This window comes from Etheostoma cragini, chromosome 4, assembly GCF_013103735.1.
Source record: "Etheostoma cragini isolate CJK2018 chromosome 4, CSU_Ecrag_1.0, whole genome shotgun sequence".
In the NCBI taxonomy this organism is placed as follows: domain Eukaryota; kingdom Metazoa; phylum Chordata; class Actinopteri; order Perciformes; family Percidae; genus Etheostoma; species Etheostoma cragini.
The window spans coordinates 18,764,164-18,787,997 of record NC_048410.1 but is presented as its reverse complement, the minus strand read 5'-3'; the positions used below and the strand labels follow the sequence as shown (position 1 = coordinate 18,787,997).

The following is a 23,834-nucleotide window of genomic DNA, read 5'->3' as shown; positions in this document are numbered from 1 at the left end:
GACAGCTGTGACACAGAAACATTCAGATTGTGAGAGTAAAGAGGACCGATTGATGAACGAACATACCATCAAAGTCCACAAGAAGAAGTTGCCGTGGTGCAGCTGCTTTAGCAAACTATTGAAGAAGAAGGTCCACCCGGCTTCAGACGAACAAATGGACGAGACCGTCACGTTGTCACCAAATAAAGTCTCATCTGGACTCTCCTCATCTCCTCAAGCCACATCCAGCCTCAGAAGCAAAACTCTACCCCTCTGGAGACAGTTGATTATGTATCAGAGGATGAGGAATTCCCAGCAGAACATACTGGAGACACCCTACCTTCACCTTCCGTTAGCTGTTCTCCAACAGCTTGCCTGGAGGATAAGGTCATTGTTCCAGAAAACCAAAACAGTCCACCCCTATCCACAACTCAGAGCGAGGTGAGTTCTTCTCGTCATCAGATTGGTGACTCTGGCAGTGGGAAAAGTGATGTTGGAACAGAGCAGGGTGTCACGGCTTCTTCTGACAATGCAGCCAGTGAGATCCAGGCTGAGAAGAGTAACAGAATCGGCCCATATTCCAAGGTATGGATGCATTTATCTAGGAAAGGAAATCAATTTGACTAGAAGTTAAAACAGTGAGTTCACAGTTCAGATAAATTAAACAGCCTAACTGAAGGACCTCTCCTGCTCACTTTTCATACTCTAAAACAATTTGATGATACAATTGGTTACTCATACTTAAGCAAGGTTGAGTATGCAACTCTTTTGCTTGCAATTCCCCACGTATTCCTAACTTTACTCAAGTATTGAGTTAATGATCTGAGGTTGTAAAGTCAAATGTATCCAAAACATTCAGTCAACTTCAACAGTCATCTTTATGTTGGACTATGCAAGTTTATTTTATCATATTCCTGTACTTACCCTGTTTTTATTTCAAATATCCTAAAAGTGCAAGATGGAAGATGATCAGACGGCTTCAGCTCAGGATGAAGCTGTCCACACCAGAATCATCACACATCATCACTGCCTCAGAGAATCTGGCTGTTCTGCTGCCGTCAGAACTGTTGTTCTAGGAGTGACCTCCCCAATTAACAACAACAAATTCTACTCCATCCCCCTCCCTCTATTTCAATGAACTAAAAGTACCGTAAGCATAGTGTTGATGTGTGGTCTATTGTAAATGATGTGCTGGTTCTGGTGGTATATTGTGTATGTGATGAACTGACGTTGAGAATATAGCTACTGTTTATAGGAGGAGATCTGACGCTCTCTATCATATCATATGATCTATATCAGCAGATGATGCTCATCTTATTTTTAAGGTTAAAGGTAAAATTGTGGGTCTCACCGAATACATTTTCATGACAAACGGGAAATCTAAATCTGCTAATAAAAAACCATGTTATGATTGAAAACTACTGAGCAGCTATTTAATTAATGGACGTGTATTTTGTGTTCAAGGAGTTAAGTGTTTTCTCAACTGCGGTTTCTATCAACTAAAGTTGGCACTAGAGAAAAGGTATGTCATTGTATAAAGAGCACACCGCAGGTCTGGTAAAACTCACTTATTTTTAACTCCATACAAACTGATTTTTTTCTTTTTGAAACGTGTTGTCTTCAGACCCAACTGACACTGTCAGCAGATTTTGTGCAGCTCCCCTGGGACCCCAAAAGGCTTTATACAACTTTTATGCAGTAGTACTCCCCAAAAGTTGTACACAGACTTTAATGTCTAAAATCATTGGAGTTCTCCTGTCAAATCAAAAGGATTCTTTCTCTGGGGAGCATGAAGATGGTCAGTATGTACAGACAAGAACTAAATTAAAATTAAAAGCTGACTAAATGAGCAGAGAAGCAAATAACTACACATGACAGACAGACTTCAGAGTCAGCTTCAATAAAGTCAAACAATAAACCACACGATACAGAAGATGTTTTGAAAGATTTTTTCTCAACTTTTATATTTTTAAAAACAAACAAAAAACAAGATTAAGTAAAATTTACAGTAGACATATGCAATCATTGTGCACTTTAACTACTTCTTCTGATACGTTCTGCACAGCTGTCAACAAAAACGCAAACACAACGGGGCGTCGGGGTGGATGTGGGACAGTTGTGGGAAAGAGGAGAGGACCAAAGAAGTGAGCTAGAGGGCAGAAAGGAGGAAACAAATGTAGGAAAGAGGAGAGGGGATGAAGAGGGGAGGAGTAAAGGATAAAGGAAGGAAGGAATGAAAAATCACTGAGTATGATTTCTTTTACTCCATATAATACTCAGATTTGCAGGGGATTATTGGTGTTTTCTATCCCAGACCGCTGGTGCAGACATAATCACAGTTAAGAGCATTCTCCCAAGTTGTATGGCTTTGAGTGAAGGGCAGAAAAACGTAATTTTTCTTGTAGTAGATTATGTAACAGCAAAAGACATTTGCATGGCGTGTGCAGGATGCAACGTGTGTGTCACCATGTTGGAGCAGCTCTCACTTTTTTTCTCTTTTTTCCATGTCTTAATTGTTTTAATCCCAAATTTTTTTCTTCCAAATCTTTTTCCATGTTGGCTTAATAAAGTTTCTTTTATGTAAATAATAACAACAATAGCTAGAAGGACACTCAGAGTTGACAACCCTGTCGACAATAAGGACAGAATATCGAAGCTATCCATTATACAGGTCATCCACATTACACAAGAGACCTTAATTGCCAGTCATAAGATGAAGTACCCTTTGAGAAGTCTGCAGCCTTTCTGCAGGCTTGAAAGAGACATAGCTGAGTCACTTGTCTGTTGTTAATTATGGGTTGAGACCAAAGATGACTCCCATCACTGGTTGCATAAGGTCCTCCACTCTTTTAAAAACTCTTACTTAAAATGATGCAATTTGATGCAATGCAAATTCCGACAATTACATAAATAAATCTTGATGTCCAGCTGGTTATATGGCTGGGAATCTTTGTTGCATGTCATTAACTGATCTCATCTGATTACATCATATTTTTATGGTCAAACCACTTAAACAAAGACAAAACAGAATACTATTAAAATAGAAACTAAAGAGTTAAATACAGATCACTTCATTGCATGGAAAAGTTTAGAAAGCTTGTAGAAATGTTACACCATTAAAGCCAGCATACCAAGCTGTTTACATTTTGCTCGAATTGTACCTCGTACGATTTCATGTGAAAAATTAAAATTGATTGATTGATTTTAATATAAACCAAACTGTCAATGTTTAAATGTTAGGTGTGCAACCAATGCAACACGAAATGCAGAGTAAAAAATGTGACACTTAGACAGCCTCCCCTACAGTGTGCCTGCTTCACCCTGTGGGTGTCTGCAGGGTCTGTGGGTGGTCCGGGCTTTTACAGTTGATACCAAATTTTGCAGTATCATACACAACTAGTCTTAACGTCTACTTAAAGTGCTTTTACATAGTACAGGAACCACTCACCATTCAAACACTGGAGTGAACACTTAAGCATTAACACACATTCACACACCGATGGTGCAGCATCGTGAGCAAACCACCAACCTTCCGATTGGTCGGCAACCGTTCTACACCTGAGCAACAGCCGTGTAACTTTAATCAGATGTTTGTCAGCTGGTTGGCTGACTTGTTTGGTTCTTCACTGTCTAACAGCCAGTTTTTCTTTGTGTCTTTTTATGTCATGCTGCCTCTCTCCCATGCTGTGACTGGTTTAAGGTCATCTACTTCTCTACATTTCCACTCTTCTGCTTTACTGCTCCACTCTATTCCTCCTCTCCACTGCATCACTTTACTCCCTTAGTCCTTGAACGCTACCTCTAATGGCTTCACCTAAGATGTGATGTCTTTCTCTGTCTCTCCTGGGATCGCACAGCCTTTTGCTTCGTGCTGCACTGCGCTCATTCAAAACACCCACTGGCTTTCAATAGACATACAAAATAATAACACACTCAAATAAAGTCGGACACAAACGCAGGATGCATTCCACTCAAAAGAGACAGATGGGCCTCTTGATGTGATGTATGTGCTGCTATTAAGGCCTAATACAAACAGATGGACACAGCGTCCATAAAAGATGTGAACTGTGTGTAAAGGAAAAATTGATGTGGCACTTTTTGTGGTGGCAATATGGCTTTACATAATGTTTTAGTGATAAACATGATGTGTGAAGTCTCCTTCTCTCACACACACACACTCTTGTGTTCTGCTTCACAAACTTTCCAGAGCGGATTTTAACGGGGAGTCGCAGGGGAGAATGAGGTGTTGACAATAATCTGAAGCAACTCTCTGTTTGTGTTGGCTTTTACAGGGGAAGTCGTACGTGTTTGACCAGGTGTTCCCGACTAACACCACACAGATACAGGTCTACAACACCTGCGCAAAGCAGATCGTCAAAGGTGAGTCACGTGAACAAACATTTTGCCCTTTTTTCATTCACAAAACATGAGATTAGGGAGGAAGCCAATACACCTTGGCTCGCGATATTGTTGGGTTCATCTTATCAGCTTTGTCCGTTGACAATCTTTTCACTGACTTCTGAAAAGCAGTGAGAAAACCAATTTCTATGACATAGTTTGGTCACATGATTTGCAGGTATGAGCATCCACATGCCCAGATTAACAAGTTGCATGCTTATCACAGCACGGCGGGACTGTTTTATCCAGAAGTCCCTAGATCAAACGAAACCAGATGAAAGTCAAATCTTCTTTTCTTTACCCCTCCCCCAGTCTGCCTCTTTTTCCCCCTGTTTCGGTGTCGTTTCTGTGCCACCTTTAAAGAGTGTGGAACTCGATTGAACTAGCTCTAGATGGAGCATGACAAAGTGATTGATTTGGCGGGCAAGATTACTTACAGAGTGTGAGATTACCAAGAAGGCCGAGGAAAGACAAAATAAAGAAGAGAGATGTATCACAGTGCAGGGGGTGGAAAAATGTAAGGTTAGGAATTTAGAAAAATAAAGGAATGATATGAAAAGTGAGATTTGAAATGTGTCAGGTGAAAAGGTCAACAGAGAGGGCATGCAGGGCTAGAGAAATCTGGTTTGGGAAATGTCCAGGTTTACACTTTCTCTTTTTTCTGTTATTTTGTCAGTTTCTCCTTTTTTCTGCTTCTTTATTTGCACTTTTCTGTCTTTCTCTTCCACTCATGCTGTCTTTCCTCTCTGTGTCCTCTCTACTGTTTCACTTCATGGTGGTCTCTGTTGCTTAGCGATCCTATCTCTGGCTGGCCATATTTACGTTCAGAGACAGATTCTTTATTTTTTGATTTATTATTTGTCACTCTGTTTTGGTCCCACAATGACCAGCACGGAGGCAGAAGAAGACATGTTGTAGCAAGAGTAAAGGCAATGGAGGAAAGGAGGGGGGGGGGGAAGGGTGCCCCAGTGTTTCAGCTGAGAGCCTTTGCCATTAGTCTGTGGTCAGCTAACCTGTAGCAGCCGGCCTTTCTGGGTGACGTGTTTTTCTTCATCAATGTTTGACTTTTACTACAGCGGTTTATCAGACTGTAAGCAATATGAAATGCAGCAGTTTGTTGCTTAATAACCTTGACTGGTGAGGATTTGTTGTTTTCACTGTGGATCCTATCAGATGAAGGGAAAGAGAATAATATATCTAAACCTGTTTGCGACTTGGTGACTTTAACGCTGCAGGTACGATGCTGTTTATTGCCTAAAGCCACAGAGGTCATTCAGCACCTAACCAAGCTTAAATATCATCTACCTCTAAGTGCACACAAGCTTTACTGAATGTGGCACAGTCTGATATTTGACAGACCATTGCCTATTGATATGAGACACACTGGTTTTGAACTGCCTGTAGGAAGAATCATGTGAGAGTCAGTCATTGTAGACTAAAAGCTCTGTTGTCACTGCACAGATGCACAATCGCACAGATGCACAGATAGACAGATTTGATTGGCTGAGGACATCATGTGAAATCATTTACAACACATACAGTTGATCTGTGAGTTTCCAGGGCTGCTAAACCAGTGACATAAAGGCTAGAAATGCTTTGCCAGCTAAAGTAGAAATGCAATGTGTTCGGATAAGACAGAGGCAACGGCCTGCCAATTAGAGACCTTGGGTGGGGGAATGGAGGGCGATGGCATTTTGTTCATTTTGCTAACAAGTGACAAGTTGTGACTTCTTTTCTCATCATAGATGTACTGGGTGGATACAATGGGACTATCTTTGCTTATGGGCAGACTTCGTCTGGAAAAACACACACCATGGAGGTAGAGTATCACTAAATAATTCAAAATGTAGCCCACTTGCTGTGGCGCACACACATGCACAGACATAGTGTATCCTCCTCTGAGCTCCTGTAACACTACATCTCCCTCCATCACTGCCATTGCTTTCTATATCTTTTTCCCGGCCTTCTGTGGGAACTAACCTCATTTACAACTCCCTCTGGTAAACAACCCTGTTCCTTTTCAAGTCAAACGCCTCTCTGCTCTCCTTTCTTTTACTATTCTCTCCACTTAATACATTCCAGGGCCTGCATTTATCCTGCTCTTCACTCACATGATCTTGTCTCCTTCTTCTCGTAGGGGAACCTTCATGATCCCCAGGGAATGGGAATCATCCCCCGGATTGCAGAGGACATTTTTGACCATATATTTGCTATGGATGAAAACCTAGAATTCCACATAAAGGTTGGTGTCGTTTTCCATATATGTCTGTTCATGTGTGGCATTTGTCCAGTTTTTCACACAGGGATGTGCTCAATTTTACTCTATGACACAGAGGGAATTCAGCTGGGGCTTCTGATGTAATCCTCACATGGATGGGCTCAGTGGAAGCAGCCAAGCACCAATAAATCATAATACATAAACCTCAATTATTCTACATTTGTTGTGCTTTTTTTCCTTTTACAAAACAGTCTTCTAATAGAGGATAATACCTTTTTGCTATAACCATCGGAGGACAGATTACTGAAAAATCATTTGCACAATGAGCATCCCCTACATTAAATCTCTGTATCACTTCCTATTTCTGTCGCTCCCTTTTTTTTTCTCCAAAGATAACCTAGCTGCCACATGTTTTCTGGTTTTTCTGCAGGTCTCCTACTTTGAGATCTACATGGATAAAATACGGGACCTGCTGGATGGTATGTCATTGCACTGAACACATGACTTTGAAACGCACATTTGTTTACACAGTTTTCTTCCAGTTCACAGTTGGACATTAAAACTTTTATAACTACACCTAGGTGCATAAGGATAAATTGTAACGTTGTAACAGAGGGTGCAATTTCCTCTAGGGATGGGGGCGCAATTTCTGCTTGAGACAAGAAATTGTTGTGGTTTTGCGAGTAATGCACACAGAAGTGCCACAACATTGCAGTTCCTAGTCTTATCACTGAGGTAAAACTAGTGTAAAATGATGGAGAGTCACGGACAAGGCGCCGTGGGAGAATCTTTAATCGAGCCATAGACAGTGGAGAAATCCCCCATTTGTATGCAGGGGAGTTTGCAGCAGCTGAACAACAGTTAAAGCAATGAACAAAAAAACAGTCAACAACAAGCGAGATGAATCGAGGCAACACAGGGAACAACACCCTGTGGAGGTATCTGCAAAGAGAAAGAAGTGGCTGCAGGGTGATAAAACGGGTGACACAAAAACAGCATCCACAATCCGGTTAAATTTAATCATCGTCGACAAGATAGGACTTTCAAATGTGAAATGACTAATGAGGGAATTTGGGCCAAATAATGGCTTGGCCAAATTTGTAGCCTATTTTGTTTGCTGACATTAGACATGAGACGCATCTTCTTAACATCTCAACGACTTAGGCAAAAATACTTCAGTGACATTAGAAACATTTATAACAAGACACGTTTATTTCCCTACACTGCATTAGCAAAGTCTGACTCACAAGGAAACATAGTAAGGTCACACGCATGCTCATTTGCACACACACACACACACATACACACACACACACACACACACACACACACACACACACACACACACACACACTCATGTGATGATCTCTTTCCCTCACACTCTAGTGACAAAAACCAACCTGTCAGTGCATGAAGACAAACACAGAGTTCCGTATGTAAAGGTGAGTCATCAGCAGTTTGACATGATTCTGTTTGATTTCTCTCCTTTTTGGTATGAAGATAGAGTTTGTGATATGAGTGTGTATTTAAAGAATCCATAGTTCAACATTTTGGATGATGTGCTTTATTAATTTTGAATTAGATGAGATTATTTGTGCATGTGCTGTATATACACAATAAATGGTTTATTTCTTCACAGCACAAATTAATGTTTGTATTTCTTTCACTAAGGGCTGCACGGAGCGCTTTGTCACGAGTCCTGAGGAAGTGATGGATGTGATAGATGAAGGGAAGGCCAACCGTCATGTTGCTGTCACCAGTGAGTCACGATGTTGATCTTTGTTATGTCCTGACACTCACTCTGTCAGACGTTTCATGTCATGTCAGAGTTTTTCCCCCACGGTGAAGGTATAACAATTCCAAGGTGCAAAGGTGAGCAATGCATGATGAGGTGCAACATAAATATCTAGCTCAACAACTCCGTCTAGGGAAAATAATGAATTGAATGGCGTTTAATGTAAGGAGTCTGAATTGCAGTGTCTCCTCTCGTCTCCGTACTTTATTCTTCAGACATGAATGAGCACAGTTCCCGCAGTCACAGCATCTTCCTGATAAACATCAAACAAGAAAACGTGGAGACAGAGCAGAAGCTGTGTGGGAAGCTGTACCTGGTCGACCTGGCTGGGAGTGAGAAGGTAGGACCAATGGGAATTTAATCTAAAAACATTAAAAGTAGAACTATAAACTTTCAACATTCAACAGGATTTTGTAACACGGGGACCAGACAATTTTTCTCACAAAAGGTGTTTTCAGACATCAAAGAAGTAGATAAACAATGCATTAAGGCTCTGAACTTCACCCTCAAAGCATTTTAAAGCACTTACTTTATGGCACCGCACTGCAGAGTTTTTATTAAATTTGACATTATAAAGAATCTGTCTTAGAGGGAATGGTTTAGTCTGTTGCTGATGCAGTATCTGTTAGTGTTTGCTCATTTTGAGAAATCCAATTGGTTTGGCTCATGGTAATTACTACATAGACCCGTACAGATATCTGCATGTGAATGCAGAATCTTTAGGCAAGAAAATAATTTGGTATCGGATGCAGTCTGTTTATAGTCAGAGTAGTATGGACCACTCATGTTTGAGCAGGCTTTGGTTGCATGCAGGTCTCCATGTGGAGAGCAAAAGAGGCGGAACACATTGGCTGTAATACAATCTTGGAACCCATCGGCTATTGTTTCACGATGATATAGCTTTTTGTTAGCATGTTTATATTTATCAGTATTTATATATGCAGATATACACTTAGAGACATTAGACAATATGTCAGCCATTGCCAGTTCAGATCTAAAGGGGGTTTAGCCAAGATAGAGGTCAGGAGAGCCACACACAACTAATTGTCCCCTTGTTTCATGGAGATAGCTCGCATCATCGCACCACCCATAAAACAATGAATCTCCAGAATACCTGCAGCTATAAAAGCAGACCCAAAATACATTAGAGAGGGGGTCGGTGTTAGTAATAGTATTGGTGCAAAATATAGAATAGTGTGCGCAGTAGTAGTAGTGTAGTAGTCTGGATAGATGCTGATGGCAGTGGTTTGTTGCTAATAAGTGCTGATGCTGCATCTTTAAGTTGTCTTGGTCGTCCCTGGGGAACAAAGGAGGAAACAGTTCTGCTCCAACAACTTCTTATGGATGTTCTGCAGAAGGCTTTGATAAGACAACTTGCTCTCCTCTATAATTAAGCTCCTTATTATTAAATAATTGCATCCCATGATGATTATGAGACAATATGGTGTGATTTTCCCACTAAAGGATGTCTTGCATAAACCTTCTCATACCGCCCTACAATGAATATCTGTCTTATTTTACATGTCTGTAATTTCTTTCCTTTGTCCCCTTTCCAAAAAGAAATACGTAGTTTTTGGTACTCATTATCTAGAAATTACAGAAAACTTGAGACATTTATTTGAGTTTCCTTGGTTGTGTGGAGTTTAAATGAAATTTTACTTCACCAGATATGTTGAATTATACAAATGTCACAGGTTTTATTTCACGTGATTGCGGCAGTAGTCATGCAGTATGGTTATGGTGTCAGTTGAGAGGGTAAAAGATTTTTTTCCAGTAGGAGCTCCAGTAGCTTTAAGCTTGCCTGTATTCAGACACTCTCATGCTTAAACTGGCAATTAATTATTACGGATCATTTGGAAGTTTAACAACTGAACACAGTCTAAATTTAGCTTACGATTAGTACCAAATTACATTATGAATTTCTTATTTTCTTACAGTTACAGATCATTTGGTTTGTAAGGAATTAAACAGATTACAACACGTTACAACTATATGTAACTAATTATTGTTAGTGAAACTTTGTAATTTAATCATAATTGACCTGTGACAGTTAAAAGACTTACAGTTAAAAGAACACTATTTTTATATAGTTTTTATTCATGCCTTTGCCCAGGTCCGATTTTTCCCCGCAAATTCACAAAATGACTTTTGGTTGCTCTACAGAAACACATTCTGATGGGTTACAGATTACTTTGTTACACTGGAAAAGCCTATATGCAGCCAGGTAAAAGGCAGCAGGAAATGTCTTTTAATAGACCTAATTGTATTCTGATTTTATTTTAGAAGTTATCTGCTGTAGTTATGGCTGATACTGGGGCAGGGCATCACAGAAAAAAAGGATATCAAATGAAGAACAACTAAAAGCTAAAAGGGAATGACAGACGACGGGCGAAACCCGAGTCAATCTCGGTTGGGCTTTTAACAGATGGAGAGAATTACAGGATTGTAAATGACTCTAAATCTACACCGAGTTGGCCCTCAAGGATGTAATATGTAATATTATATATTTCATCTGTAAAATGACTTTAAAATAAGCAATATGGTTGTACAGCCACAATAAATAACGCCCCCCTTCCATTTAGCAGCTGGTTTTCATTCCATTTGGTCGGTGTTTGTGTTGGCCTGGTATCTTCTTTTCCCTTGTCTCCCTGTGCTACCCTGTAAGGCCTCCTTGGGTTTCATGAAGTATAATATAATTATCTAAGTTATTTTTACGTTGCTTGCTACAACAAACTCTTAATGCTTTGGCTCGTGACCCAGTTACCGTGATAACAATAGCCGGTTTAGCTCATGATACATCCAGGCCAAGTTACCGTATGCAACACTGGAAATGCATGGATGCATCTGTGACGTATTCTCCTATTGTGAATGAAGGATTTTCTGTCGGAGCAAACTAACTCAGTAATACGGCACCGTGAAGAAAAGACCTTCACGACAGCAGGTGTGGAGAAAACACTACCGCTTTTGTCCAAAGCGTTTGCAAGAATCAACACAAACTGAAAGTTACAAATAAAGCATAGAGGAAAACAAACTCTGTTTCCCCATTGACATTTTTTATGCTGACAATGTACTTTAAGAACTTATTCCTCCTATGTGTGTATCTGTGTCAGGTCAGTAAGACAGGTGCAGAGGGATCAGTACTGGATGAGGCCAAGAACATCAACAAGTCTCTGTCGGCCCTGGGCAACGTCATCTCAGCCTTGGCCGAGGGAACGGTACGGTGGTGAAACAGCCTTTCATATTAATCAGGCTTCTAGAGTATCATAGCTGCCTAAGGCTGGGCTTGGTGATTGTTTGTTTTTGATACATACCTAATACTTGCTGCCAAAACAAAATTGAACCTAGGCTGCAGCGAATTAGTTGAGCATTTTTTATTAGAACAACTTAAATGTCTTTGATGTCTTCATCAACCAAATCACATCAGACCAAAATTAATCAGCCCAGTGTCCCTTTAGCCCCACCCTACCTTTATATGCAGAATCCTCCCATATATACATCCTTGTCTTGCAGTTTTGAATTTTTTGAAGGCAGCAGTGACATGTTAGCTAGATTTCTATCCCCCTTTTCCATTACTCAACGCGTAAAGCTGGTAACGTTTTTCCATATTTCACCAAACTCAACCAGCAAATCGAACCATGCATTCTGCCAACTCTATAGTCCTTCCAAGTTTCATCATCGTAATTAAAATATTAACCATCTCTCATTCTAAAAGTTTGAAGGCTTAGGGAATGTAATGGAAAGTCTCACAGGCTGGAAATGCCTCACAAATCTTTCATTTACCTACTGGCATTGAGCAAGGACATAGTCTTTTTAACGGCGCTCCAGAGGTGTGAAAGGCAATACTGTGAATGACGCAGCAGACGGAGAGAAACCTTTTCTGTCTTTGTTCTGTGCTAATGCTTCAACAACTCTTTTTTAGTTTTAAAGATGAAAGGCATGTGCATGGTGGTACATCAATTCAATTCATGCCCTCAACAGTCTTTTATCTGTCTTTCTTCCTTCCTCTCTTTATATCTTTATAGAAATCTCACGTGCCGTATCGTGACAGCAAAATGACTCGCATCTTACAGGACTCGCTGGGTGGGAACTGTCGCACCACCATGTTCATCTGTTGCTCTCCCTCCAGCTACAATGATACAGAGACCAAATCCACTTTGATGTTTGGCCAACGGTAACAAGCGTCCATGGGCTGCTGCGCTGGGCACCTCTGTCTGCATCCCAACAGCTGTTGGGATACAGTGCACAGAGGTTTTACTGCTGAAATGTGTTCAACTCAGATATGCTGTTCACGTTTCACTGCTTCCAATTTTGCTTTTGACGACCTGCACCCCATTTTGGAGGAAGGGTTTGTTTGTAGTTTCCGATCGTGTTGGGATTGCTTTAACAGCTTGTTTTTGTAATTTTAAGGGCAATCTGCACTCATAGAAGCAGAGATTTATTTTGCTTGCCAGCTTTCCGCTCCTATTGCTCATGTGAACTAAAGAGCCTCAATCGTCGAAAGATCCTAAAGAAGTCTCCTTATCCATCTCCATCCTTTTTCTTTTACTAATGTATTCTTTGAATAGTGACGAACACAAGATTTTTGGTTGAAATAAATAATGCATTATCGAGCTAAGTGACAAAATCCAAAGCAGTTTATATTTTACTGAACAGAAGATGTGGTCTCTTATCTCCCTCTGTCAGCCAGAATGGCTGTTGAGCACCATGATTAATCTCTTTCTATATGCCTTAAACAATAGTACGACATGATACTAAACAAATATTTTTCAAACTTTATTTGCATATTTCAGTGTTATCAACATATCAAGGGACTAAATTGTTTTAGAAAAAGAAAGGTTTGTGTGAAATTTACAGGTCTATGTGAGACTGTGAATTTGGGTACATAGTGAATAGATGCAAGGCATAAATTAGCCAACAACATTATTGTCACATGATGTTTGATTCAGCATTTCACTACACAAATATAGTGTTTAATAAATGAGAAAACTTCAGATAGGGCTGTTTGACGCCCTTATATCAGGTAATAAATAAATAACAACAGTGTTTTCTTACTGAAGTGTGAAATTAAGTGATAACCACTGATGGGAAATGTGCTGAAGAGTGCATTAATGTTTCAACTCTGTGACGCCACTCATTTGCGTCATGATTGAGCAATAATTTATAGCCATATACAGTACTCTATCCTCTTGAGAAATGTATGATTGCTATGTTTTGTAGTGAGTATGTTTTAAGAGGTCTGAAGGGTTTTAACATTTTGAATTCTTGCCTCCCTCTCCCTGCATGCACCATAAAACACAGTTGGCAGAAAGCCAATTTGCATACCAATTAATGAGATGCAATTCCATTTCCATTGAGCAGCCAGGGCTGAAATGCCCTTGTTGTTGACAGTTCTTCTGTTCTCAGCTGTTCTCTCACACTTTCTTTTTCCTTTTTTCCTCCCACCCTTCTACCCTTCTACCCTCCCACTGTTTCATTCTCTTCTTTTCTTCTTCTGCTCTTTTTCTGTTTGTCCCTGCATCCCTTAAATTAGAGCCAAGACCATAAGAAATACTGTGTCAGTGAACCTGGAGCTCACAGCAGAGCAGTGGAAGAAGAAGTACGAAAAAGAAAAGGAGAAGAACAGGTCATTGAAGGAGACTGTTCAAAGACTGGAAGTTGAGCTGAACCGCTGGAGGAATGGTAATACTCACACTGATATCATGCTGGCAGCTCACAAAAACATTGCCTATCTAAGCCTTATTCCAGGGAAGAACTGTGCAAATTGTTGCCCAGACATATTGACATTATTAGTAATAAGACGTTTATATTTTTAGCCACACCAGCTGGTTGGTTGCCCTACCACTTTGGTTCAGACTGAAATATCTCAACAGGAGGAATTCTTATAACTTTAGTGATCCTATGACTTTTTGTCTAGCACCTTCAGGTTGACATTTGAGGTTTTTGAGTAAATTGTGTAGGTGTGTTGGCATGAAATTTGGTACACACATTCATAATCTTCTCAGGATGAATATCTGACATTATATAGCACCACCAGGTGAACTTTTTAATTTTTGTCCAATACTTTTGTTTGTGACCAAATACCTGCAATATGTAAATTATTCCTATCATCCTCAGCTGTAGTTTATACTTATTGCTAAATAGCAAATATTAGCATGCTTACTGAAGGAAACTAAGACATGATACCAAGCAAGGATCAGCATGTTACCTGAACATTAGCATGATGATGTTAGCTTTTAGCTCAAAGCAAAGCTGGGCTTAATGTTGCATTTCAGACACCATTTTTAGCCTCTAAGTATCGACCTCAAGTCACTAGCGGCTACCTAACGTTGATGTTAGCTACTGCTAGCTGATATTAGTGATTTCTAGTTTGCAACATATTTTGGGCTTGATTTAATAAACATAACCTGTAGTATTACCTAATCGTATGTGTATTATGTTAATAAAAAAGTGGGGAATTACTTTACATTGCCTATTTTTACTATTTCTCATGGTGTCTGCACAGCATAAGCAGGGGTCCCCTTTGTTGTTTATGTATGTGTGACTTCAAAACTGTAACTAGGAGTACAACTATCTTGTACGTGTTCACGAGTATTAAGTTACGGGTTTCACTGCTATTCCGGGGCAGTTTCACAGGTAGAAGGCTGTGAAAACACAAGTAACAGGTGGCCTGGAACGCAGCATAAGTACAGCCTCACAGAGCTGCAAGCGTGGCTGTAGACTCTAAGGCTGAATCCCATTTCCCCGTCTTACCCCTACACCTTGGCCCTTACCCCTACCCCTTGGCCCTTACCCCTACCCCTTGCCCCTTGGGTTAGGGTTAGGGTTAGGGTTAGGGTTAGGGTTAGGGGGTTAGGGTTAGGGTTAGGGGGTTAGGGTTAGGGTTAGGGTTAGCCCTTAACCCTTCCCCTTACCCCTTCCCCTAGCTTTTGCGCGTTCACGCGGGACCTAGTTCTGTCCCAATACCTATTACGGCCTAGGGGAAGGGGATAGACCAAGGGCTGTATGGCCCTTGGAACCTAGTGTGGACGCGACCTCACTTTAAAACACACAGGCAACGATGGCTGCCCATCGACCAGAGAGACACATAAATGTAAGTACTTTCAGCTTTAAATAAATGATTAAAAGGTTACGACAGTCTTGTTTTGTGGTCTATGCAGTCCTGTGCATATATACTTGCAACCATGTTCCTAACTAATACTTTTTAAAAATCGCTAGCTTGCAATGCTAACGCTAATCACTAACGCTAATCGCTAACGTTGATTTGCACAACAGTCCCACATATTTCTGCCTTGAATGGACTGTATACATCGCATAGATTGTATAGCTATATATATATATTATTGGTCTATGATACATCGCTACGTGCTTAACATATACCGCCCTGTATCACACAGGGGGACACAGGAGGACACAGCAGCTGATCCACTTTGGGGCTGAAAACGAGCAGACGTTTCCTAATTCATATGTTCATGTTGTACCCATTCATTATTGCATTGGTAGCCTACTGTATTATTGTAATAATTTGTAATTAATTCCTGTTCATTGTTCATGCACTCGTATATTGTTGTCGGTTTTGATATGGGACACTGATGAAATGTGAGGGGGGGGGGGGTTACTGGCCTCAGACTGGTCTGGAATATCAGAACAGTTGTAGTTAATTTGTTTGTTTGTGGTCTTGTGTGTATTTTTTTAGTTTTACACATATGAAGCCTTTTTATGTGTGCGACATGTTAGTTATGGTTCTTATAATTGATAATGGTTCTGTAACATAATTTTATATAACGTTTTTGCCTGTTATGTTCAATTTATCACCAATAAAGACAGATATTTGTCAACAAAATGTTTTTGTGAACATCAATGACATTCAAAACGGTGATAACAAACAGATATACAACACACCATGTATACAGGGTGTATATGTACACATGATGCATGTGTATACACATTTGTATTGCAAACAGACCTAAGTATTACACAGATAAGAACATCTGCCTCTGCACTACCAAAGTGAACCTAAAATAACTATAAAATATATAACACACACTGTTGTACAAACCCACACAATCAACAGACAGAGATGGCATCTTGGAAGTTTGTGATCAGTACTCTATGGTGATGTCACCAAGTGGTGTCCCATTTCATAGGGGTATGTTTTCACCCCTTACCCCTACCCCTTGGTTTCAAGGGCCAAGGGGTAGGGGTAAGGGCCAAGGGGTAGGGGTAAGACGGGGAAATGGGATTCAGCCTAAGTCTTGTTAAAGCTATAGTGGGTAGTGTCTGTCGCCCCCATGAGGAATTCTAAGTAATGACAACTACACTGTTGGCGCATACACATGACACAAGCCTTCAGTGATTGTGCACCACCCCCAACCCAACATGAAGGATTAAAAAGCATGATGAACTTTTCAAAAGAGGTAATTAGCTTGTAATTTTTATGTACTCTTTGTCTCCAAAGCTGAATGCTGCTGTTTTCTTTTCTTAGCGATAAAATAAAATTCGCCACTCTAGCTTCTGCGTCTGAATGTCGCCAAACTATACAATTTTGTAAACATAGCCTTACTACTGCTACTACTACTACTACTACTACTAACAATAATAATAATAATGTATACTTTATTAGTCCCGCAAGGGGAAATTACAATTTACACTCTGTTGTTCTTACACATATTACACACAGGCCTGAATTTTGTCTAGCACATGCTCAGTACCTATACATGCACTAATGGAGAAATGTTAGAGTGACTCATGGACTTAATTAGCTTTTTAGCAACTCAGAGGCAATGGATCTAATGTTTACAGACATTTGTTGCACACTGTAGCTTTAAATGACTGTAATAAATGATACAAAAATAAATACATTTCATCCCAGTTTTAAGAAGAAAAAAAAAGTAATTGTCTTTAAATGTTTGGTGAAAAAAATCAGCTTCCTATTATATAGTAAAATATTAAAAATATATAGTATTTGCAGGTTTGAAGCACATTGTGATAGAATAGAGCCTCTACAGTGTCGCCTATTGTAGAAAATCTCTTCAGTACATCTCCTTGTTCCGTTCTCTTTTCATGCATGAAATAGCACTTACTAACAGAAATGAAAATTTTACCCGCCTGCTAGCTTTCAGACATGATTTTTCAGTCCATGTAAGTGCAGATTTAACCTCATTTGATATCATCTGAATACATGCCAGTGGAGATACAGTAGGACAGCAGCCAAACAGACAAGCTGGACTTGTGCCCAAAACACTGAGAAATCCATTTTCTGGCTACTTCTTCTGCATATTATTAAGACTTTTACACTTTGTTTAATTGGATTCCACTCTCATTGTGCTGAAGGCCCTCTATTAGCTTTATGTTGTATTAATCTTCATGTATTAATATTCCCCTCTGCAACAAGGACTGATCCCTTCTACAGAAAAGTTGTAACTTATGACTGTCTTCTTCCATGTCAGCACACACAAACACACACCTGTGTCAGTGCACATGCACATGTGTGGGTTAAGCACTAAAGCGCTTAACCCACACACCGTCACTCTTAGTTATACACACACACACACACACACACACACACACACACACACACACACACACACACACACACTCACACACACGCACACAAACACACACTTCTAGGCATCATCTTCTGCCGGCCTGTAGGTCAATTCAAATGTCAGTGCATTCAATTGTAGTGATCGGTTGGCATTCAAGCCAAGTAATGAGCTGTCATTTGAATGGATCCTGATGGGTTTATTTTAACGATCATTCCCTCTGGGCTTGTAATCAATGCTGTAACACATCTTTATTGAACACCTATCAGTGAAAATTATTATTTTTACTGCTTCATCCGACTCAGTTGCTCTCCTTCACACACACTTGCACGCACGCACACTCTCTCTCTCTCTCACACACACACGCACACGCACACGCACACACACACACACACACACACACACACACACACACACACACACACACACACACATCCCCGTCCGTTCTCTTCCTGTGTTTTCTTCTCGCAATTTAGTATTTTTAATTTACTAATGGATCATTTTGACAACGTTGTTGACTCCACCCTCCCTCCTTGTTGTTCCCTATATTGTTGCCAACCTCAGGCCAGAAACTCTCTGAAACAAAAGCTGTTGACCGCCAGCAGCAGTCTTATACCGTAAATTCCACCCCATCTTCTCCCTCTACAGACTCGAATGGAGATCTCCTATTAACCAATAATGTGTTTTCAGGATTATGTTGCATCGACTTATGGACTTTTATTTACTGAGGGAGTTGGTGGGTTAGCTGATGGATTGATAGGACAATATTTACTTTTAAATAAATTGTTTTACCACCTAAAAATTCACCAAAATTCGGCTGAATACTAGGACTATGCAAAACAAATGAAATAGGGTTGGAAACGTAACAAACTAAATCATTTGCATACAATTTGACCTTGCTCTCAGAGCCTTTTTGAATTATTCGGTTTCAGGGTATGGGGAATGTCGTAAGTATATGGCTAGCGGCTCAACATATTACAAATAAAAGAAGGTAGAGTGGGCAGCATCATGTCCCCCGTAGGAGCTGAAAATGAGGTGAGTGAACAGTGTTGGAGCAGATGGAGGCTGTAGGTGATGAGTATAGCATCTTCACCCAGGACACAAATTCAGATGAAAGGTGAAACATCTTTGGTCAAATGCATTCTCAGCATTAAAAGAGACAATTATTTTGTAAGCTTCAGCTGGGGAGGGTGTATAAATGATTTTAAATGGCCATTGCAGATTGTGAAGAGTAACGTCCCTGAATAATACAAGTTTAATCAGCTGAGAAAATTAACCGAAGGCAGGACTGTCTCAAGCTGAAGAGCAAGAGCCTTGGCTAGGATTCTGAAATCTACATTTAGAAGCGTCATGTGTATGTAAGATTCACAGTGGGTAGGTTGGGTCGTTATCTTCTTTGGCTAACAGTACATTGAGGCTTGCTGGTTAGTGTTGTGGGAAGAGAGCCATGGTCAAAAGATTCAGTAAACATGACTAGAAGTAGTGGTGATAGATGTGGAAAACGTCTTAACAATTTCAACGGGAAATCCATAAGAACCTGCTGGATTTCCCGCTTTGCAAAGTTGTGATTTAGTTGGTCCCCAACTAATAGTTATTCTGTTGATTACGAAGTAATCAACTAGGGATCAGTGAAGGAGAAATACAATGTAGAAAAACAATCATAAATGTCTTTGTGGTTGGTTTAAATGCTTTCAGCAGGGGGATTTAATTTGGGTTATGTGACATATCAGTCAGGAAGGGATGGATTGTCGAGCTTGAGAAGCTAAAAGCTTGCTAAATTTCTCTCCATGTTTATAAAACTTCTGACGAGTTTTCAACAGCAATCATTCTTCCTTAAATGTAAAATACTGGAGTCCAAATGTTTTTCTTTGTTTTCCATGGCATTAAGTGCCTGCAGTTGCGCACAATTAGCATGCTGAATTTTCTCGCTTTCCTGCATTCAGCAGCTCCACTACTTTTTCTCTGTGAACGAATGGAAGAGTCTGAGCCAAAGCCAGACACAAGACAACTGATATAAGAGTCTGGTATTTGTACTGCTGTTGAGTCCGTAGAAAAGGAAGCTCATTTGTGGGACAGATATACCTTAAACCCGAGATGTAAATGTCTTCAGGAGTAAGGAAAGGAAAATATGCTAAAGATTAGCTCCCACACATTTTTTTGCATTTATCCATAGTAGAGTATTTGCCTGCGATAAGAGCAAATTTACAGAAAAAAATTCAACATTTTGTCTTACATCTTTAGGTGAAGATGTTGTTGCGTTAAAGCATATGAGCACAGGATCAGAGGACATCCCACTTGGGCCTCCCGAATCCGAGGAGTCGCTTCTCGACATCTGCAGCCCCTGCAGCCCTTGCTCAGTTGCTTCCTCCATTGTGGTTCACATCTCTGAGGAGGAGCGGCAGAAGTATGAGGAGGAGATTCGCAAGCTATACAAACAGCTGGATGATAAGGTGCTGAATGCCGCATCAGAACCATTCGTGTGCATGAATGTGGAGCTGTGTACACACAATGATTTAGATTTTTGTAGTTTTTGCTGTATTCACTTGTTAACACAAAAGGCATATATTATTCATATCAGACGTTGTAGTGACTAATTTAGCAACTCATAGGAATAGATGTCATTGGGGAAATGGTAATGTTCTACAATGAGAGGCTTTAATTTATTTAACACATCATATGTGCTCATGTATGCTGTTCTCCACAGTGCTATAGTGTGTAATCTTATTGCTTTTCTTAATACCTCTTTGATAAATGTGCAGAACCAGATATGTGTCAATGCAGTGGCACGGTTTGTGTTTGTTTTGTTTCCAGTTGGTAGGTTTGTTTGGCACAAACCTACTATTTTCAAATAGCCAAAGCTACTGTCAATAGCAACCGCAATTTCTTTTTCACTCAAACCCAGATTTAAAAATATGGCAACCCTCAAAATTACATTGTACCGTTAAAAGGATCCATGGAGTGCCTACACTAAGGGGGTACTATCTGCATTGGAAAACAAAATAGAGAAAAGTATCTGGTACCACCAAAAGTTAGTCGAGTGGAACTGAACAAGGCAGTGGAAATGGGGCACATTATGTTACATGTTAAGTTTATACACAAGACATACTGTATCTGAAACAAACACATGCAGTGTTTCTGGTTGAAGTTGGTTGAGTTTAGCAGTAAGAGAGCTTGCTTTTTTCATTATGGTATGCATGATCAGTTAACATATGAGATATCCAGTATATATGTAATTTATACTGTTAAGTACAAGCTCAAAACTTATTATGGTTGGACATAGAACCCAAAGTACACAAGAATTCAGTGTACAAAGTATCTGTAAGGTACCAGTGTGTGTAATACACAACAGTAAATGCACTGTTTCTACTTCACATGTCTCTTTGCCACTGAAGGATGATGAGATAAACCACCAGAGCCAGATGGTGGAGAAACTGAAAGAGCAGATGCTCAACCAGGAGGAGGTAAAAGACTTTGGTTTTACATCCTTTCATCAGTTTGCTTAAATGTGTAACAGTAGGCTGCATGTAGCAATCAATACCACACTTTGAATAGAACTCAGCCGTGTGAGGTTTATTATCTCGCCCTTGCGATGGATGAGATTTTTTTTTCAGGTGCCTGAAAGCACTTAAAGAACATAGAGCAGTACTGTTACGCTTTAGTTGTAAGTGTATCTGCGTGTTAACAGCAGTTTAAATGGAATAGATTTTAGTGACTGCTCAGACACAAATGATTGGAGGGAAGGATCAATACAAAGATTGATGTGTGAGAAGGGAAAGGTCATTGTTGCCTATTTTGTTTAGCATGGCTAACATTGTAGCATAAGCAAACAAACAAATGCTCTTTATTGATCAGATGTGTGATTTTAAATGCTGTGGTTGAGCCACCTCCACCATTTTTGTGAATTTGGAGACCTTTTATGTTGTAGAAAATTGTTAACAACTTTTCCTCACACCAATCTACAGTTAGCAGTATAACTGTATAGCTAATATTGTGGGAAGAACAGCAATTAAAAGACTCCATTAAAATGCAATTACAGCATGTATTCATAACAGTTGCTAAACCAATGAGCTAAACAGTCTTGACCAAACGTTTGTCTCGTAATGTGCGAAGTAAAATACCCCACCTTCACAAAATTAGTTCATTCATATCCCAAAATGGGCCTGCTTTGGGTTGAGCTGACATGATGGTAACCAGCCAACCTAAGCTTTGTGTGCATTAACATTATTTTACATCCATTTGGCAAAAAATAAGCTGTTTGCTTTAGTGCAAACAAGCAGGCACCCTGGGTAGAGCAACATCTACATTTAATGACATCTATTCAGTAAAATGACCAACAGTGGGCTGCAGCTGTGCACAAGCAAGCACCATGGTGGCAAAATGATGAAAGCTCTTATAGCTACAAGTGATATTCTAAGATAAATATTTGGTGTTTTGTCTGTTAAATTGCATCATAATGTCTACCAGGGTTTATGCGCATTCTCATCTTTTATTACCAAGAGAACAAGATAAACACCACAATTATGTTTTAATAAAACCCAACAGCTTTGTCTTGTGAATAATGAAGACTGTAATGAAGACGTTTTCCTGTTGTGCTGTACACAAGGCTGCTACAAAGTTTCATTTCACTGTTCCCTTTTCAAATCAAGCATTTCTGTGTTTGCAGTTTATATTTAGTTAAATCTCTGTGTCCCTCAGCTTCTAGCATCATCCAGGGGTGACAGCGAGAAGGTGCAGTCAGAGCTCGGCAGGCTGCAGACAGAGAATGAATGTGCTAAAGCCGAGGTGAAGGAGGTACTCCAGGCTCTGGAGGAGCTCGCTGTCAACTACGACCAGAAGAGCCTGGAGGTCGAAGAGAAAAGCGTGGAGAACAAGCTGCTGGCTGAAGAGCTTGCAAAAAAAATGGTAGGTTTCTTATTTCTGGAGGCTCAGTTTTATGAAAAAAAAACATTCCCGCTGAAAATGATTGAACAACAAAAAGAGAAAGTATGATGAAGGAAAAAGAGAAAGTGGCAGAAGGATTAGCTGATAAAGGCATGGACATACTCTATACTGTGCCATGTATAATAGGAAAACACTTTTACAAAAGAGAGATGAAAGGTGCTTTTATGTAAAAAATAATCTATCTGTCAAGGATAGATTATTGGATCTGTTTCAAGTATATTTAGAACTACTGGTTAAAATGCAATTAGAAAGTACAATTAGAGAGCAGTGTGAAAGGAAAGATAATAAGAGAGAATTCTGATAAATTGTGCAGCCAGCAGCCGTGACCGTACATGTAAGAATTTTATTAATCACTCTAGACTTTAATGAACAACTTGACATAAAGTCATGAATATTCTTCAGATTACAGTCGATACTGACGTTTTTTAGGCCCGATTTTACTCTCAGACTACCTGGTAGAAGCGTCAAAAGCTATGAATTATTAATTTCCTGAGACGTGGTTCGTTGTAATGCTCTATATCTACAAATAAACCATTAAAAACTGCAAGGTTATCTAAAAATTTTACCTAAGACAAGATTCAATGATGACAAATTATACATTGCAGTTCATTGAATCTGGCATAGTTTAGCTGCAAAAACCTGTGAAATGTTTTTATAAATGGTATCCTGCTTTTATGAAGGCAATCCTTTCATTCACTGTGTAAAGCACCAGACATATATTCATGTCGTCTTTAAGGCAAGTCTTAAATGGTCAGTGGTCTGAAGACTTTTTATTTCTGAAGTAATGAGAACTTGAATCCCTTGAAAATATTTTCCTATCACAGCTTCTTAGTATTAGTGTTGAGTTCCTACATCAACATTATATTTACCAAAGTTGGAAAAGTGTTGGTTATTTCACTTCAGAGATTTTTTCCTGTGCGTTCTGCCTCACTGGAGAAAAGGTATTTTTTACCGTTAAACC

The 23,834-nt window shown here is 39.7% G+C and overlaps 1 protein-coding gene across 4 annotated transcripts in view; it reads left to right on the top strand.

Moving 5' to 3' along the window:
* The window catches only part of kif5ab (kinesin family member 5A, b), a 78,523-nt gene that overhangs the window by 21,706 nt on the left and 32,983 nt on the right, over nucleotides 1-23,834 (top strand). For all 4 annotated transcript variants that reach the window (XR_004656182.1, XM_034868205.1, XM_034868206.1 and 1 more), the window contains exons 2-14: nucleotides 4,272-4,359; nucleotides 6,123-6,196; nucleotides 6,515-6,619; nucleotides 7,026-7,074; nucleotides 7,982-8,037; nucleotides 8,267-8,354; nucleotides 8,606-8,730; nucleotides 11,501-11,605; nucleotides 12,413-12,561; nucleotides 13,921-14,069; nucleotides 20,174-20,382; nucleotides 21,325-21,393; nucleotides 22,628-22,834. Coding sequence is in view for 3 of the 4 variants with exons in the window: in XM_034868205.1 (XP_034724096.1) it covers nucleotides 4,272-4,359; nucleotides 6,123-6,196; nucleotides 6,515-6,619; nucleotides 7,026-7,074; nucleotides 7,982-8,037; nucleotides 8,267-8,354; nucleotides 8,606-8,730; nucleotides 11,501-11,605; nucleotides 12,413-12,561; nucleotides 13,921-14,069; nucleotides 20,174-20,382; nucleotides 21,325-21,393; nucleotides 22,628-22,834 (1,473 nt within the window). In the remaining variant the exon portion in view is untranslated. The remainder of the gene's footprint in view (nucleotides 1-4,271; nucleotides 4,360-6,122; nucleotides 6,197-6,514; nucleotides 6,620-7,025; nucleotides 7,075-7,981; nucleotides 8,038-8,266; nucleotides 8,355-8,605; nucleotides 8,731-11,500; nucleotides 11,606-12,412; nucleotides 12,562-13,920; nucleotides 14,070-20,173; nucleotides 20,383-21,324; nucleotides 21,394-22,627; nucleotides 22,835-23,834) is intronic.